The following is a 17,873-nucleotide window of genomic DNA, read 5'->3' as shown; positions in this document are numbered from 1 at the left end:
GTATCTGTTAGTTCAGGATCCCATTCTAGATATGCCCTCCTTGTGCAGACGCTGATAGGCGGTTGGTGGCACTCTGTATTTATGAAGCTAAGTTGASATTCTTCATTCTGTCCCTAAAATGCTAGTTTTCTTGTAAATTTTTCTTGCAGTACTTTCTTACGCTTCCCCATTCAATGAATTAATAAATTAGGGATTTTTTTTTTTTTTTGTAATTAATATTTTCATAGTGCTCTGTCTCTATGGTGAGATTAGCAATCAGATAAATGGATTTTAAATTCTTTCATGCAAAGGATGAGTATGTTCTGGGAGTTAATAGCTTTTGAGGTCTGTTTTTATGGAGATTTTTTATGGCTTCCTGMCGATGTTTTTGCTTTTTTTGATTGTTGCAGGTGAGGCCAGAAGAAATTGTGTGGATTCCCAACTCATACAGAGAACTTACATGGAAATAATGATTGATATAGTGATGATAATGGTTGATATAAACAACTGACACATATATTGAGAATATGAGGTATTTACTATCTCAATTTTAAAACCTTCATAGCATGGTGACCTTTAGAAAAACTCTTCCTGACTAATTATCCAGTTATTATCTTTATASACATTATAAAATTATTTTATACCTTTCTTGTAAACATATGTGTCCACATGAGTGCTGCCCTGTCACGGGCAGCTGTGCCTGTGGCAAAGCCTATTCATCATACGATTACTTGAAGAGCTGTAGATTAAAAAAATGTAGTAATTCCAAAGAAATTTATAATTGCATGTGCAGATGTCAGAAGCTGAATCCCCTATTCATGTATATAATATAAGTAAACTGCCAGGTAAAAAGGGAGTTGGAAGGTATCAGTAGGTGGCAGAAAAACACTACTATCATGGCTTTACCTGTATAACCAGAACCTGACATCTCTGCCTTTATAATGTTTTGAAGTTTTGCTCTTTCTCTGTGTTGAGCTCCAGACCCCTTTTCAAGGCTTCTGTTTCCATGTTTTCAGTCTTGGCAATCTTTTCCTATATTGCTGTGTTAGTGTTCTCCAGATAGTTCAAATCTGTCATCAGAGGGAAYTTCCCAGATGCTTTGATGTGAAGCAGACAGCTTCTCTTTCCATGAGGAGGGAAGTTTGAGAGGTGGTGAAATGGGAAATTGTTTGCAACACTGAGAACCCTTGAACTCAAGTTGCTCTAGAATACCACAACTATAATTTGGAATAGTTATTTTGCTCTTCTGTGGGCTTTTGTTTTTTGATAGAGGTCATTTTTGTATCCATTTGAAAAGGTGAACTCTGAGCTTAGGATGCTTCAGTCTTTGATCTGCACAGCATTGGTTTGGATCCAGCAGTGCTTACTTCAAAGTACAATGATATATGAAAATTATGTGTCTGACTTCTGTGGGTTTTGGAAATTATATTATTGCATCAGCTCTGTGCTCCATCTTGAGCTGCATGAACTGGCTAGATCCAAGCTAGCATATGAGGAACCAGTTCTGGTGTTTGTACCAGCAGCACTGTTGTTTCTTGTTCAATCTGCCAACAAATGGTTTTAGCTTTGTGTTCACAGTTTTATCATCTTTGCTTTTCATAGGATGTGTTTGAAGTTTCACAGTGGCCACTCATATAAGAAAGAACTGGCTTGGATCAGTTATCAYACTGTTCTCAGCTCCTCTGATACAAAATTAAATATAAAATATTTTTGTGGTATTTGCAAAAYGCTGTAGGTTTGCTTGTTATAACAGCAAGGTGATAAGGTTTTCAGAACAATGACATTCTACAGTGTCCAATAGTACATATTATAACAACAGCTGCAGAGGGTATTATTTATGATGTCTCTGTATGTGTTGGAGATGACTTGAAGACAGGTGCCCACTTTGGTAGCATGAWCCCAAAAAAACCTTTTCCCAAAACCCTTTTAGGAAGCACTTCTTTGTCCAATTTGTGACTACAATGAAAGGTCCTGGCATGTTTCCTCCATGATGAAGAGATCATGAAGGCCTCAATGAGGAAGTGAAACAAAGTTTGAGCAACACAAAGYATTCTAAGTAGAATAGAAAGTTTAGTCACAATATTTGGATTCYAACCTATTCAAGATTCAAACTCTCTGTTCAACCATAGCTGATGTCTATCTTGAGCCTATACACAGTAGAAAGTTTAGAAGAAAAAATTGAATTAAGGAGCATTTAGAATATGGCTGTTTGCAATTAAATGTTTAATAGGCTATTATAGAGTCCTTTTATTTAAATTAACTTTTTCCATTTGAATAGGGTCATGGAAAATGAATTGCAGAATACTTGATGTCTYAACATGATAAAATGGAACCATAGAATCATGTAGGCTGGAAAAGACCCTGAAGTTCAACAAGTCCAATTATAACTTTAAGACTGCCAAGTCCATTTAATTTTACAAGCTCCTTGGATTGTAAATGTTTAAGTGCATCGTTCCAAGATTTCTATTCTACTTCTCTGAGACTAGGAGAGTGTTTCCCAAGATAATTTGTCACAGGATATGTCCTCCTGGGAAAAGTCCACTACTGTTCTTCTTGTCAAGTGCTGGTGTCCTTTTACAGAACTTAGCAAGTAGAATCCTTTGAGGAAGATATAAATAATTATAATTTTCTTTKATTTCAAGTGATATAATATGAATTAAATGGATTTAACACCTTAAACACCATCTGTTACACTGTATTAAAATTATGTTATATAATACAGACCTGTGAGTAAAAATACATTAATTATAGTGCATTTCATGTGACTGTACCACAAGTTTTACTTGGATACACCTTGAATTAGACATTTATTTCCTAATGCCTTGGAGCACATAAAATTATTTACCTATATAATTTTCTTCTGCCGTCAGGCTTTGAAGTTACAAATCAAAGTAATTTGTCTGCTCTATTTTTAGGATGCTAAAATAAATATTTCTTCAAAGAGCATGTATTTCAAAAAGAAATGTAAATCACAATTTCGAAATAGAATAAATAATAACTTGTTGTTTAGCAATGGAGGAAAAAGAGTTTTAGTATTGAACTGTATCAAAAGTGCTGAATATGCCACAAGACCTATGAATGTTGGTCCCAACTTAAATAAGTTATTTTTGCATCCAGTAAARAAAGCAGAATTTGTGATTTTCACAGATTCACAGAAAGTTTTTAGTTGGAAGGGACSCACTAGGATCATGGAGTCGCACTCTTTGACTGACAGTTTAGCACTGTAATTGACAACTTCCTAGTAGTAGCTGTGGAAACTGAACCAGTAAAATGTAATCTTCATCATAATTCCTGTAGATGTTTTTTAAAGAATGTGTGCTTTTGGGAATGTCTGTTTTGGAAGTAAATTTTTAATTCCATAAATGTTTGCATGTCTTTACTTCTGTGCCTAGGAGAGCATAGAGCATATGCAGTGCTCAGCAGAATTCAATATACATCTATTATACAACAAAATTGTATTGAAAAGTAACTGCTTTACTCTGTCAAGTCTAGGAAAGTCCTCTGCTTTCTGTATTTAATCAGATTCACTGAGTAGAAGGTGCAAGAAATCCCATCATGGACCCTATTGACTAATTTGCATTAAGAGATATTTCTTCCTTGCCTCCATTAGTATTTGGCTTAAATCCTGAATGATTTCATTAGCTATGTAAGGGCTTAATCTCTTGAAAATCCTGCTAAGCTCTTGCCCTCATTGAAAGCTGTGATAATTTGTTCTAGTTAATTTTGATTTAAATATATTTCCTTTCAGTTCTACTTAATGTTCCTTGCTTTTATTTATTTTTTTTTTAATAATGGTGGGATGAATAAGAACACCATTTTTCTCTTTGTCTTGTTATTTTGCATCCCTCTGCTGTTTAATCTTAGAATCTTCTTTTAAGCAATACCATTTTTTTCAATTTGTCAATGCAGTCACTGCAATTATAGGTGAAGTAAAATCAAATACTTATGGAAGTTGATGTTTTTTATCCGGTTTTTCAGCACACAGTAGTATTTCAGACAGCTGTGATTTGTGCTGTAATTACTCTCTTGACATATCAAAGGCTTAGATTTATTCAGAGTTGTCCTGCACCTTTCTTTCAAAGGAAAGAGAACAATTTGTAAAAGGCTGCAGAAGAAAATGCTGCTTTAAATCTGTTTTATATTATTTCAAGTATGTGAGGAAGCTAAATTGCTTTTTTACATTCTTTTCTGGTGGAAGTACACATAATTTCTGCTACTCATTTTGTATTGATATAGGAGGAAATACGGCATTTGAACTAACTCTTGAAAAATTCTTTTGGACTTTCTTGATGGAGATGTATTGCAAGGGCATGTGTTATAAGCAGTTCCATACTTTTTATCCTCTCCAGAACACTGACTGCTTTGTCAATAGGGAGAGTTTGAGAATGTGGGATGATTTCCTGTTAAAAACAAACCAAGGCATGTACTAACACACAGTATAAACAGGAATATATAAACAGGGATGGTTTATGGAAACAGACAAATCAGGCAGTTTATTCCAGGAGAAAGTGGCAATGGAAGTGCTTCCAAGCTACTTTTGTCTTCTCAGTCTTGCTGATCAAGGAAGTGGAAAAAATTCTTGATGGTCTCTCCCAGGTGTAGTGCTGCATGCCTGCCACCTTTTTAGCAACTAGTTCTCTTAAGCCTTAGGAAACTTTACAAGAAATTCTCAAAAGAAACTTAGAACACATACCTAAACCCAGGTAGAGAAGTCTGAAAGGGACTTTCCTACTAAGTTAGAGAACTGTTTCCCAGTAGGGCCTTATCCAATTCTCACATTTGTCATTCAGCAGTCTTCTGCGTGGCTACGCACCCACTCCTTCATCTGTGAAYGCAGATAGTTTTTGAGGTACTCATAATCTCTACTAAAGGGATATGGAATATCCATGTCCTTGGAGACTGTCGTTATTGCACCACAGTGAACATGAGCTAAGATAAGATACGAGCACTGAGATCGGATGCAAGGTCAGAAGCTTAGAGCTACTCTCCAAAATACAGGCACTTTCCCYGGAAACACAGGCTCTGTGGAATTTCTGAAGATTTTCTCCACCTCTGGAGTTCCGCAGTTATGCCATCTGGAGAATCATCCACCCTCCTGCACAATCTGTGCATCGAAGCAAACAGCAGCACTTAGCAAAGCCTTGCTGCTGTTAGTGTTTTACAAACAGAGAACTCTTCTCTAAGTAACACAGTTAATAGCTGGAACACCATTGGGTAAAATCTTTCATGACATCATGTTGACAGTAGGCAGATTGACCATCTGTCCTTCTCTTCTGCATGGAGTCTCTTAAATAAATCTGTAGGTCAAACTGATGGGAGGGAAGTGCTAGAAGTACCCAGTCTGGTGAGCTTGAGTATTGAAAGATCCATAGTGCAACTGTGCATACAATAATTTTCAGTTTTCTATTCAGTTTTATGTTTGGTTTTTTTTCTGAAAATTTCTAAGCAATGCTTTGTATATATTCTTCATTTTCTTAAATATGATAAAGATACCTARATACCTGAAGGTGCATAGAAAAAGGTGTTTACAGAGAAAATMATTCTTGAAAAGTTAGAGCTTGATTACCAGATAAGTAACCAAGTTCATAACAGGTAATTGATTGTAAAATGTTTCATTTTAAATATAAGCACTGCACATGCAGTGGAGCACCTTTTATAYGTTAAAAGCTTTTAACTAAAGAATGGTTGTTGATAAATGGTATACATTCATTTGCAGTTAATAGTTACAGCTGAGTGCCCACCTGGCACTCATTTCTCCAAAATTCCCAGCAAAGAATTTTCTCTTGCAGTATATTTTCATTCATATCCAAATACTTTGTTTTGTGGGTCTACTTAAATTTTTCTGATCAAGCAGGAATAAGTACCCTTTAGTTAAATTACATCTTAAAACAAAGTTCCTGTTGTTTTTTAGTTGCAAAATGTGCAACTGTTATTTGTTATAGGAAGATTCTAACTATATATTATCTGTGGAATACATTATAAATTGGTATTCTAATAACTGTAAATCTCCTAGTAATTAATAACTGACTWGCATGAAAAAACCCTATAGAATATATAGCCTTACAGTGGTCTCTTAAATGATTCACAGTATACAGAAAATGAGTATTTTAAGAGAGCTTTAATRGGTTGTTCTATGGAAGTATTCCTTTATCTTGTTCTTTCAAAAGATTAAATTCATATGTTCAAAGAAAAGCAAGTAGTATTTCTAAAGTCTTTCAATGCATACTCCAGCTAATGGGTGTGGTAACAATTTTRATCAACTTGTGTTATGAATATGAACATTATGTATTAAATCTCAGATTTGCACTTTTACCACCTAGACTCTTCCTCGTTTCCCTTCTCTTGGTAGGAYTGGCAGAGAAATTCCAGATCCTTGGTTGCACTGAGAATTTTTAAAATGTGGAGCTACTTTCTCTAGAGTTGTTTTTTAATTATTCAGTTACACATTGTTTGGTTTGGGTTTTTTTAATTTTCAGTAGCAAATGCTTTCTTTTGTCAGAATGCATGTCTTGTTTATTGAAGTAATAGAAACGTATTACATAACATTTAATGGCAGGAAAGAGCAAACTGTCTAATGTAAGCTTCACAATTGTACTTGTGCCATACCTTCGAAAATATCACTGAGACRGAGACTAAAAATAACATTGTGTATTTTGTTATTGCTGCTTTACTTCGTGTTTTGAAAAGTTGCTGCTGACAACCTTTTAATACAACACAACCCACTGGGCTCTYGCGCTTACTCAGATAAGGTCTTATCTACTGACAGGACTTTAGTTCCTGGGAACATTCAGAACGCAGAATTAACAGATTATTAAAAGAGGATGCTACCTTATTTTCTGGCTTATATGAATTTTAACCACAGTATTAGAGTTGCAAACAAATTTTATTTCTGCTGATGTGTCAATCACTAAAATGTTGACTTTAAATTTTATATTTTGAGCCAAATTTGCAATGCTGGCAGACCATAAATATCCTTATATTTAAAGTAGATAATGAACCTGGGTCATGGGAAGTAGAGATAAGGCTTTTCTTGTTATGCACAAACACAAAAATAGCTTCAGACTTGCAATTTCAATTCTTAATCTGAGACTTCTACTGAAATGTTGAAAAGTATTTGGCAGTCCTTGTAGTTGTTACGAGACTCATAAATGTCAGGGGTAGTTCCTATTTTGTAATTACGGTGAAAAAATATCAAAACTTGAGATTTCAAGGCCACAGTCTAGACAGACCTGACTTTTGCTACCTAAAGAGTAAAGACAAAACTTTCCAGATCAAAGTATCCATGTAATATGCATGTCATTATTATAGTACAGCATTGCCCTTGTTCCTTACTGGGATGGAGTAGAGCTTGCTCTCCCTCTGGCTCTAGGTCCTCCCAAAAGATTTTCACAATCAGTGATTTATTCCTAAATGGATGGGTGAAAGCTAAGAGGCCTTACAATTTTCAAACTTCCGACAAATTAAATTCTAAGCAAGCTTATTAATTTTTGGGACTCTAGTCATAATCACAGCCTCATTACAAACATGGAATATGCAGAGTGTCAAGAAGAAACAGAGCTTCTTCTAGTAAGCAGTAGTTATCAGAAGTTCAAAACAATCAAAAATATTTGTGCTAGGATGCATCATGTGATTTTATGCTGCCTCCAGCATAACTGAGCCTTCACAGCTATTGTAAATAACACAAATGCTTGCAACTCTTGACAAGAGGCTACTCCCACATCTCCTAAATGATTTCTAGWATTAGAAATCTGAGATTGCCAGTATTAATAGTTGCTTTTTTATGAGAACAAAATGAATTCACCCCCTGGCTCTTGAACTACTGAAGTTCTTTTGTTCTTTATTTCTTTGTTACAGCTGTGTACTGGACTCATTGTTGAAGTGTACAATATTTAGCATATGCTGTGGCTGCAATTAGTTTTAAAGCCCCTTCCTGCCTGATTTCCTTCCTATTTTTTTTTTCAGTTGTGAAGTCTGAGTGTTCCTGAAGCTTATGATAAGTTACAGAAAGCAAGTGGGGAGGGAGAGAAAGAAGTCCTTACAGCTTCAGCCCATACACTGGGAAAGACAGTTTACATATTTAAAAAAAAACATAATACAAAGCATAATGCACACTGGAGCCTTCTTACTCAAAACTAGTTTTATTTTAAAAAATAAGTTGAATGCATAGCACTCACAAAGATTCCATTGTTTTGGACATTTTGCATTTAGAAGCACCATTCTTATTTATGCCATAAAAACACATTTTGGTTCTAATAGTAAGAACAGTGTATTTTTAATGTACACTGATAAAGCCCTTTTAAATAATATAGATTGAAACTGTTCCGTGTACATTTTCTCTATAGTCATGATGCAGCTGTAGTGTCAGAAAAAACTCAGACTAAGTAATAAATTAAAAACAAACAGCATGTAGTGGATCTTTTTACAATTGACCTAATGTCTTAAAATAGTCAAATAAAGAATACCCTATTAAATGGTATTAACTAACTGAATAAGCCCCCCACCCATTATAATTCCAGTGTTAAGTATTAGTTAAATTTTTATATATCGAATGCCTATGGGATAAATTTACTAATACCCCCAAAAAGAAGACCCTATACTGCTGTGTCACAAAAAAAAAGATGACAAGTTAACTGATTTATAGATTTTACAGAAAAAAAATTGCTACAGGCATCTGCTGTTATTTCAAGTCATGGTCTATTACAAGACTGTACATTCATAGCATCAGAGGTAGTTAGAGCACCGAGGACTTGGATACAGCATTGCAACAAAATGAAACCAGCAGAAAGAAGTCTGTTTCTCTCTAAAATGGGTAACAGTGTTGAGTAAAAAGCATGGCATCTTACGAGGTGGAAAGTCTCTACTCAACACTACTCTCAGACACAGGGAAATACTCCTTAAGAGTTGAAGAGAGGAGAGGAAAAAGAAGCCAAACCATCTTGCACTGTAATAAAGAATTGACCACACTATGCCTATTTCAAAGTTGATTCTCTAGCATAAAAGAGAGGGTCRTCTTTTCCATTCACCCTCCTATTCTTCTTGACTAGCACATCTATGCTACAAAAGCCCACAACAAAAATTGGGATTTAAAAGACGAAACAAGAGAAACAGGATTTCTTCTCCTCAAAAATAAATAGGTTTTTGTAGCACGTTGTAATTTAGCCTCAGAAAGAATGAACACAGCTTTCCTCCTTCCATTCTGAACATTATGCTGATAGAGCCTTCATCTTCATATTGATAATGTAACTTAATTGCCCCTGCATTCAAACAGTTTATGCAAGATTCACAATAATTCAGTGTCATTCAATGGTACACAATTTTAAGTGCTGCCACTAAGACRGGGGGAAGATAGTAAAAGCAAATGAAACAACCAAAAAAAGCCTTCAGCCAACTAGTATGAAGATATTTTAAAGTAGTAAGAATTCTGTCATTCATACCACTTCCTACCATATTCTACCACAGGAGAAAGTCCGATATCTTCTTGTATTAAAAAAAAAAAACAAACAAAAACCCAAAAACAAACAAACAAACCCCAACAAACACACAAAAAAAACAAAACCCAAAACCATCTCCATTAATATCTACCATAATTTTCACCCAAGAGGTGGACGAGTGAAGCCTTCTATTTCTACCTCAGACCATCTGCTCCACAGGAGATAGTGTAACTCCATAAAGTTCTGTAATTAGCACCTTATTTGTGATAAAGCAGTTCACTCTGCAAAATATTTTTTTGATCCACTCATTTGGAAGAGCAAATCTCTAGATCTTCTTCTCGAACTCCCAAATAGTAGAAGAAAAAATTGCCCCTTTATTACCTGAGAATTTCCTTCCACTATAAGCCTGACAGAACTGGGTTTCTGTCAGCATTTGACTGTACTTTTTCTGGAAGGATGATACTGCCAGTAGTGGAGGATGCCTTCTGTTGGTCAATAACGTTTGTGTGTTTGTGTGTGTGTGTGTGTGTGTGTGTGTACACAGAGCAATCACAGCCTCTGTTAGTAGTTCTGGAACAGTACAAGTTCAGCTGAAACTTTCTCTTTTCTTCAATTATCACACTGCTGGGAAGTAGTTCACATCTATATTCTGTGAACACTAACATATCCCTTTGGTACGCTGCATAGATGCCCTGAAGAAAAGTCACTCCACTTGCCATACTCTCTTCCTTCTCTGCCTTCCTTCCCCAAGTTATACCCAATTAGTGTACAAACCAGCAGCACAGAATAATGAGTAGAAAAGTCCCTGAGTTAGTATGAAAGAGTTACTTTAAATACAAAAAAGATAGGGAGGATAAAAGAGGCAAAAACATACTGTCTGTCCTGTAAGGTATAAAACTTAAAACTAGCCAAAATACAGTTAATTCACATGACTTAGCCTAAAGCAAATAACCAACACAAGTGGTGAAAAAGGGGCAAGAGTATGGAGTTAGCCACATGAGATTTGTTTCTTCCTGTGATCTCCATGTACCTGGGTAGAAGTCTGGCATTCAGTGGATTCTTAAGTTTCAGTAAGTATAAAGTAAGTGTTAACACTGTATGGTGGCATGACATAAATGTCTTCAAAATAATACTGCATATCTCCTTCATCAAAGGTAAGTCTGTAGTTAGTCCACAGCTGTTTTTCTTTTGAGTAGTATTTCATGGACACACATTAGAAGCAGARTATTCTGAGTGTCACAGTAAGAACTTATCCCCAAGCATACAGGTTCTTTTTCAGAGGATGGCCTGTGTGCTTATTTTTTACAGTCTGTATTTGAGCTGTGGTATCAGTTGCCAATCCAGATGCTTTTTTCTGGGAAGACACCTTTTTTAATTAAWTTTTTTGCCAAAATGAAACAAATTTTCCACACAACTCTCCACCCCAAACAAACAAGCACAAAACCGTTTTGTACTTATCACCTCTCAAAGCAAGGAGTAACACAGGAATATCGTCCATTCACTTGGTATGTCCGGTTGTAGGAGACACTTATACATGGCTTCACTTCCAGCGGCACCGCCAGGGACATGGCAGTGCCAGTCTGTACGTGGCCTCGGGCCTGAGCACTGGTCTGTAAGGCAGCAGGGCAAGTCTGAAGCGGGTAAGAGGCTGTGTGAGTGGATGATAAYATCTGCTGACAGCTTTGCTGCTGTGATGCTGAGTGGTGGTACTGTAACGAAGACTGATGAGCCTGGAGATACTGTGGTAMGTGCTGCTGAGCATTGGCCTGCTGGGCACTTGGAGCTGGGGCCTGAAATACAGCRTGTTGGGCAGACTGAGCCTGTTGTCCTTTCTGCTTGTTTGCTTCCTTCACGTCATTATCATGTGCACTAAAACAAATTGAAAAGACAAAATACATCAGAATGGATGTTAATATAATTTAAACACTTTTGAATTAAGTTTTAAGAGCAGTCTAAAAAATGCTGCAAATATCTGACTGCTTCCAAAGCTTTTTTTTTTTTTTTTAATAGTTTTAGCTACCCTTTACAATCACCTAAGGTTGCAAAATTTGGTCAGGGTACAGTCTCTCCTTTTGGCATTTTGCTTCCTTGTATAGCAATTTAAAAAACACAGATAAAAGCCAAGTACAAAACATGTAACACAGTGGGATCTAGAATTACAGTGCAATAAAGTTTGCTATTGTACTTTACTATCCCAATAAATGGCCAAATTACCAGAACCTGAACTTGCTGTTTCTACCTCATTTAAGTTAAACAGAGGATAAGGCTTCTAAAGACAAGATACCAGAACAGTCTGTAGTATTTCCATTATACTACTCAAAGATCCTATGTTTATTCATATTGGATCCTGTTCTAGACAGCAGAAACACTTTTTCTTCCTCATCTATTTTTCTAGCCCATCCAGTATGGCACACCTGAACTCCCTTTGATTTACACCTGTCTGAAATGTATCTAGACACACTCTCTTTCTCAATTCTATGCTGAGGTTAAGCAGTTGCYACCTACACATTTCATTCCTAAGTTTTTGATGGTGCCCACCCCTCTCCCAGTTGTTCCAAAGCAATACTGAAACCACTTCTGGAACAGCACCTGCACGCTTTAGGTACTACTCTTTTCATTAKACACATTATACCCACTGTGAAGCCAACAGAGGCAATAATGGTACATTCCTATAGCCAATGTGGTTCTTCCAGATACAGCTGTGCTCCCACTGATCACAACTATGTTTGGACTTGGGTAAAAGCAAATTTCTGTAGAGGGAAAGCAGATTCTGTAACAAGCTTTCCCAGTAAGGCTCACTTGGCATTCACTGGCATTTTTATCTCATGTCAGCTGTAGTGCAAAAATGGATACAGCAAAAATAGATACAARCTCCTGGTCATTTCCTCCCACCAAAGCTGGCCACTCAAACGGTCTGCATGTTTGATCCATCATCTGTTTGGAGCGTGCCTTGAACTTCCAAGGCATAGTCTTCTCTATGAAAGCTCCTATGCCTTTGGTATTCATCACTATCTCTTTTTGCTCTCTGGGTAGAAAGACTGGGAACAAGCTGCTGAAGATGCTCAAAGCATCCCAGATGTTCAGTGGAAATGCAAGGCAAGGCAGAAGTTTATTTGTTGAAAAAACTGGAAAGAGATTAGATCTGATGAARTTTTCTCTTTTGGAAAGAGCAAAACAATTATTGCCTAACAATATGTATTTACCAAACTTAGGTGTTCCCTARTAGATAAGTATCTTTAGAACAGGGGAACGAAAATTTAAAAAGTAATGTAATTGCACTCTTGGCAGCAATTAAGCTTAATAACAGATTCAGAAATAGGCTTGAAAAAAGCCACTTCTGTTAACTCACATTAAGAGTCGCTCAATACACGGCACCAGGAAGTCCCAGGAGTAGGCAGTGAGGTGATGCARCCGGGTAGGCCATGTGGGTGAGAGACGCAAGATAATCCTTGAAGAAGCTACACATGCAGTAGCAACTAAAGAAGGGGCATAATTTAAAAATTCATGATCTAGAAAGAAGGAATGAGAAAAAGAATCATTTAATTAAGTTTGACATTGTCTGTCAAGACAACAAAGAAGTCATTATCTGAATTCTGTAACTCACCTTGCAATGATACTTCCAGAAAGTAATCGGCATATTTTGCCATATATAACTTAGTCTTCTCTAAGCAAACCATTGGCCAGCCATCATGAAGATCAGTCTCATGGACAGCAATAGAAAGATAATAGTCGATGAAATGAGCAGCAGTTGGGAGGCACAAATTCCACTGAAATGTTTCTAGCAACAACAACTCCATATGAAGCAAATTCTGTTTTGTTAGTACCAAATTCATGTTAGTCATACAACCCAAGCTGTTCAACTGTTCAAGTTTGGGAACACTGTCTTCCTTTTCTTCAAATTTACCTTCGGGTGAACAGAAAGAGGAAGGAAAAAAAAGGTTCAGAACAAATGAACTATAAAATGGATTGTACCTAACATCTTCTTGGTTCTATTTCAATTCTACTATGTCAAACAAGCTTGAGACTTTCCTGCAGATGCAAAGCTCAAATGGAATATGTCATTGGAGACAAAAAGGGGTATGTACTAAATTTCGGCAGATAATGTCAAACACTGTGTAGGATATTGTGCAGTGCCATGTTTTCTGTTGGTTTTCCCATGCCAGCACACAGAAGCCAGCTGCCGAGAGCAGAATATTAGGACATCACTGACACTGCATATGCAAGTTTTTGTCACCAAATTATTGTATAATGTGTCCCCATCATCAATGAAATACCACTTTGATGTGACTTGGCAAACACACCACAATAGCRTTTGGCTTTAATCATCCTCCCACCCCCACACACCCTTTTTGTGTCTAAAACTCATTAGAGCATAGCTAGAGCTCCAGCCAATGTGGCTGGCTTTTAATGCCTGCTCTGGTAGGTGCAGTTTTACATTTGAGATCTGGCAAACAAGTGATTTCAGCAATGTGCATCTGAAAACTTCCTCTGCGACATACACTGCTTTAACCTTTCTTGGACTTATAACTTGTCAGGCCTGTATGTTTTTAGCCTRAAGCAAAATTGTGTATGTAGAAAACCCATTAATAAGAGAAACAAGTGTCACATTTCCATACAGTTTGCCATATGGTTGTGTTATTTCAATTTCATTGCAAATTCTTTCCATCTTACACTCTATTSAGTACTACATTCTTTGAGTTTTGCAGGACTGAACATACGTGAACATTTACTTTTTTCTACAGTGGAGTTACTTATATAGGACTTAATCCAATACCAATGCCACTCTGTTAGTTTTTGTTTCCCATACCCCAGTAATTACAGAAATAAAAAYTTCAGGAGTCACATAATAATTTCTCTGACTACTTCTTAAACCTTATCAGATATATCRCAGTGTCATAACTGATTACACTACTGATTAAACTGCTTGTTTAAGCCACACAGGGCAAAAGTTTAAAACAGCATTTTGGTTCTCTCTGAACCAACCCATACACTGCTTCTCAGAAGAGTGAGTATTCCAGGCTTCCAGACMTCTACCTGCAGTTCACAAAGAAAGTTGGCAGAGGTTCATTTAAAAGGAAAAAAACAAATTCTCTTCAGAACATGAATTTAATTTGAAAATCCAGCATTAGCTCAAAGCCAAGCCATTTTCCTAAATGGATTACAGTGGTTTCTGAGGCAACGTTTTCATACTCAGCACAATATCCCTTTGCCAAGAGAAGATTACTGGCTGGTGGCACCTAGTCAAAGTCTACCCTCAGAAGAATCTGAAATAACCCTTTTCTGGTTTAACTGTTCTGCTGAATAGCTGTATTGGTGGACATGGGATGCAGTGAGAATACTGTACTACAGTGAAAACTGTACAATACCATAGCATTCCAGTTTTGTAGCAAAGAGGGCCTAGAGCCCTTACTGGAGAAAATKAAAATAAATTCAGACAAACAGATCATCAGAAACTGAACTAACAGTTAGTTCTGCTGCCAGGACCAGTTTTTCTGAATCTATTGGTTTAAGAACATGTGCCAGCAGGTTTCTCAGCAAACTGCCCTTATTTTTTCAGGGATATTGAAAAGGGGTCCACAAATGTTGAAAGATGGATACACACCACAAGAATCTAGCTGAGGTCAATATTAGCAGCACTGTTCATAATGAGTACTTGTAATTAATTCTGTCTTCAGTGTACTGTGCATTTGCCAATTTTACCTGTATCACATTTTGTATGTGACCATACAGGAATCAGCTTGCTTAAATAGCATKGCAACTTATAAAGTCTGGAGTATTCCAGAATTTCACAGCACTTATCAGCAGAATGCAGTGCAGTCTACACATGGTTTATTTAATTTCTTTCTTTATCAGACAGGCAAATTTCTCATTTCCAGCACAGAATCTACCTATTTCAAAATACTCCTAGAAAGACAGTGTTCCTATTCCTACAACACAGGTCTCAAAGTTCACATTAAAATAATTTCTTTCCAAGTATAAACATTAGTTTTTAATCACAGTTTGTTTTTTTTTCTACCCTCATTTTTATCAGATGCCAACAGAAATCAAAACACGGCTGAAGAAAGGCTCTACCAATTGGGCCCAACTAACATGCACTGCTTGTCTTTTATGACCACTTGGTTTCCCTCATCTGCTCTATCCCACCAAGACACGTCTTGTGTTTGGCAGTAAAATCTGTTACTCTGGTTAAAGATTGGTGCCACATACTTACTTGCTAAAAGTAAACAGGAAAGAGCAACCACATGCAGTTGCTGTGTGGATATGTCATAGCGGTCCATGAAGAGGTCCAGCAGATACACAGCCAGATGTCGYGCAGCAGGACAGAGTCTGAACCTGTTGCTCACAATTGCAATCAGGTCTGCAAAATATCTTCTCAGGTGTAACTGGGGAGACTGGCCCTTGTAAGAGGGCAGCTTCAGCTCCTAGATGGACAGCAGCAGGTAATTTTATTAAAACCACAATTTAGTTTGAATTAATATAGCTGATACTTTAATATATTTTAATGGAAGTTTGAAAGTATTTCTCCCTTCTTCCTTCTGTTCCCCTAATTTCAGAATCCCCTTTTCAGTGAACAAAATCTATTYGTTATATTGGAGAATAACTAAAAGATAACTTTGTTTCTGTACAACACTAACAACTTAAAATTTAACATACCRGAATGACTTCAGTTTTTACTATGTCTGTTGTATTACCTCTGCTGCAAAGGCTGTACAACAAGGGCATGCAAGTATTCCTCAGCTGCTTCAATGCAAAGYTCAATAGTTTAACTCAACCCCTCTCTTGCTACAGCTTAATTTGAGCAACCAGACTTTGTACTTAAGTGTTTGCATGTTTCTCAGCTCCATAGCTGAGAAATCTCTTGCTGATGACTCCAGGAAAAGACCACTCAGAGCCAGCTGAATCCTAGGAAGGGGAATGGGTGTGCATGAACGTTCGCTTCGTGTGTATGTTAAAACACTGGCCTGAATCTGATTGATATCACACTCACACTACAGTGTGCTCTAAGGCAGTTAGTTAAGTTCACATAGTCTCAGATCTGGGGGGAGGACCCYTCAAAACAAAAGCCCTACCAACACCATTTTTAAGAAAAATCTGTGCCATGATCTATTTTGAATACAAAATTTGTACTGGTAGAAAGCAAACTTTCTCCAGGCTCCTGCCTAGTAGCCAGAAYCTCCTCTTGTATGCAGCAGAACAGCAGTGCTGTCCTCTGTTGTCATGAATAAATTTATGAGTTTGACTGCACCCATACGCTGTAAGTAGGATTTTGAGAACAATTACATTTCCARCAAAAGCTAACTTGATTGGAATTAACTTAATTAGTTTAACTTGAWGACATAAAGTTGGAATGGAGTCACACAAATTTTTTAAAGTTTTAATGTAAATTCAAAGTTTTGAAATAGGCTATTGAAGCGAAAAAAAACCCCAACCCTACAAACTTCTCACCTGCTAAGCTTTAGAATTCACCTTTCACAGCACTAACTTAGCTTTAGAAATTATAACTTTGGTACAAATAAATGATCCTGTCCTTCCCTTATTTACCTCCAACACCGAGAAAGAGAAAAGAAGTCACAACTTCGGGAAAAGTAATCGGCTCAGCGAATACCATAAGGCAGCAAAAGCACGTTTTTAATAAGTTCAGTCAATGCAAACTGATTTTCAGCTCCCGGTATAAGATGTGCTCTATGAAAATAGCCCGGAAGAGCAACTTCGAGTCCGTCGAAGCAACTTCTAAGCAACTGCCTAAACCCTCCACTATTCTTACTGCATTTAGCATTTATTTCATTGAGTTTTTGTTTGTTTGGTCCAATAACACCACAATGCTTTYTGCCGAGTTTAAACCCGGATCCACGCAAGCGTCCCAAGAGCAGCGGCGGGCGCACCGTGAGCCCTTTCCCCTCTTCAGAGAGCAGCGGGAGCACAGTCCGGCCGCTCGGATCAGCTGTCACGGTCGCGGACACACGGCCCCAGCACCCACGGAGGGAAGACACAGCGAGTACCGAGTTTACAAAAGCCAACTTCGCCAAACCCCGGCGACCGAGCGGGGCCGCCCCACACGCGCTGTCCGCCCGCTACCCCCGCGATGGCCGGAGCCTCACAAAGGCGGCGGGGCCGCCCCGCAGCCCGGCTCGCCCCGGGCTACCTTGTATCGAAGCGCTTGATGGATGTCGGCCGCCAGCTGTCCTGTCCACCACTGCGCCTCCAGCTCCATCGGCGGCGCGGCACGGCGCCCGAACCCGGGCACGGGGGAGGAAGCGGCGCTCGCTGAAGGCGGGACGGGCAGCGCCACCCTCGCCCCTTTCTGGCTCGCTCCCGGTTAACCGCGATCAGCTGCCGCGGGGCGCCCCCGGCCCCCCAGCCCAGCTGGCCGCCATGCGGGGCACAAGTGCGGCTCGTTAAGCCGCCCCCTCCCGCCGCGGGGCACGGCCGGCCGAGGGGGGCGCGGAGGTGAGGGCGGCCGTG

General features: G+C 38.1%; 1 protein-coding gene across 1 annotated transcript; it reads right to left on the bottom strand.

Moving 5' to 3' along the window:
• Positions 1 to 6,612: 6,612 nt before the first annotated feature.
• Positions 6,613 to 17,867, bottom strand: CCNJ (cyclin J). Its single transcript, XM_057381037.1, has 5 exons — positions 17,554 to 17,867; positions 15,622 to 15,832; positions 13,015 to 13,314; positions 12,760 to 12,919; positions 6,613 to 11,279 (listed from the first exon to the last, which is right to left on the bottom strand). Exons 1-5 carry the CDS (start codon positions 17,620 to 17,622, stop codon positions 10,868 to 10,870), a joined length of 1,152 nt encoding a protein of 383 aa, XP_057237020.1. The 5' UTR covers positions 17,623 to 17,867; the 3' UTR covers positions 6,613 to 10,867.
• Positions 17,868 to 17,873: the final 6 nt, after the last annotated feature.

The sequence above is a fragment of the Malurus melanocephalus genome, unplaced genomic scaffold, assembly GCF_030028575.1.
Source record: "Malurus melanocephalus ecotype Western Australia unplaced genomic scaffold, MMel_1.1 scaffold_12, whole genome shotgun sequence".
Taxonomy (NCBI): domain Eukaryota; kingdom Metazoa; phylum Chordata; class Aves; order Passeriformes; family Maluridae; genus Malurus; species Malurus melanocephalus.
This window is presented reverse-complemented; position numbering and strand designations above follow the sequence as displayed.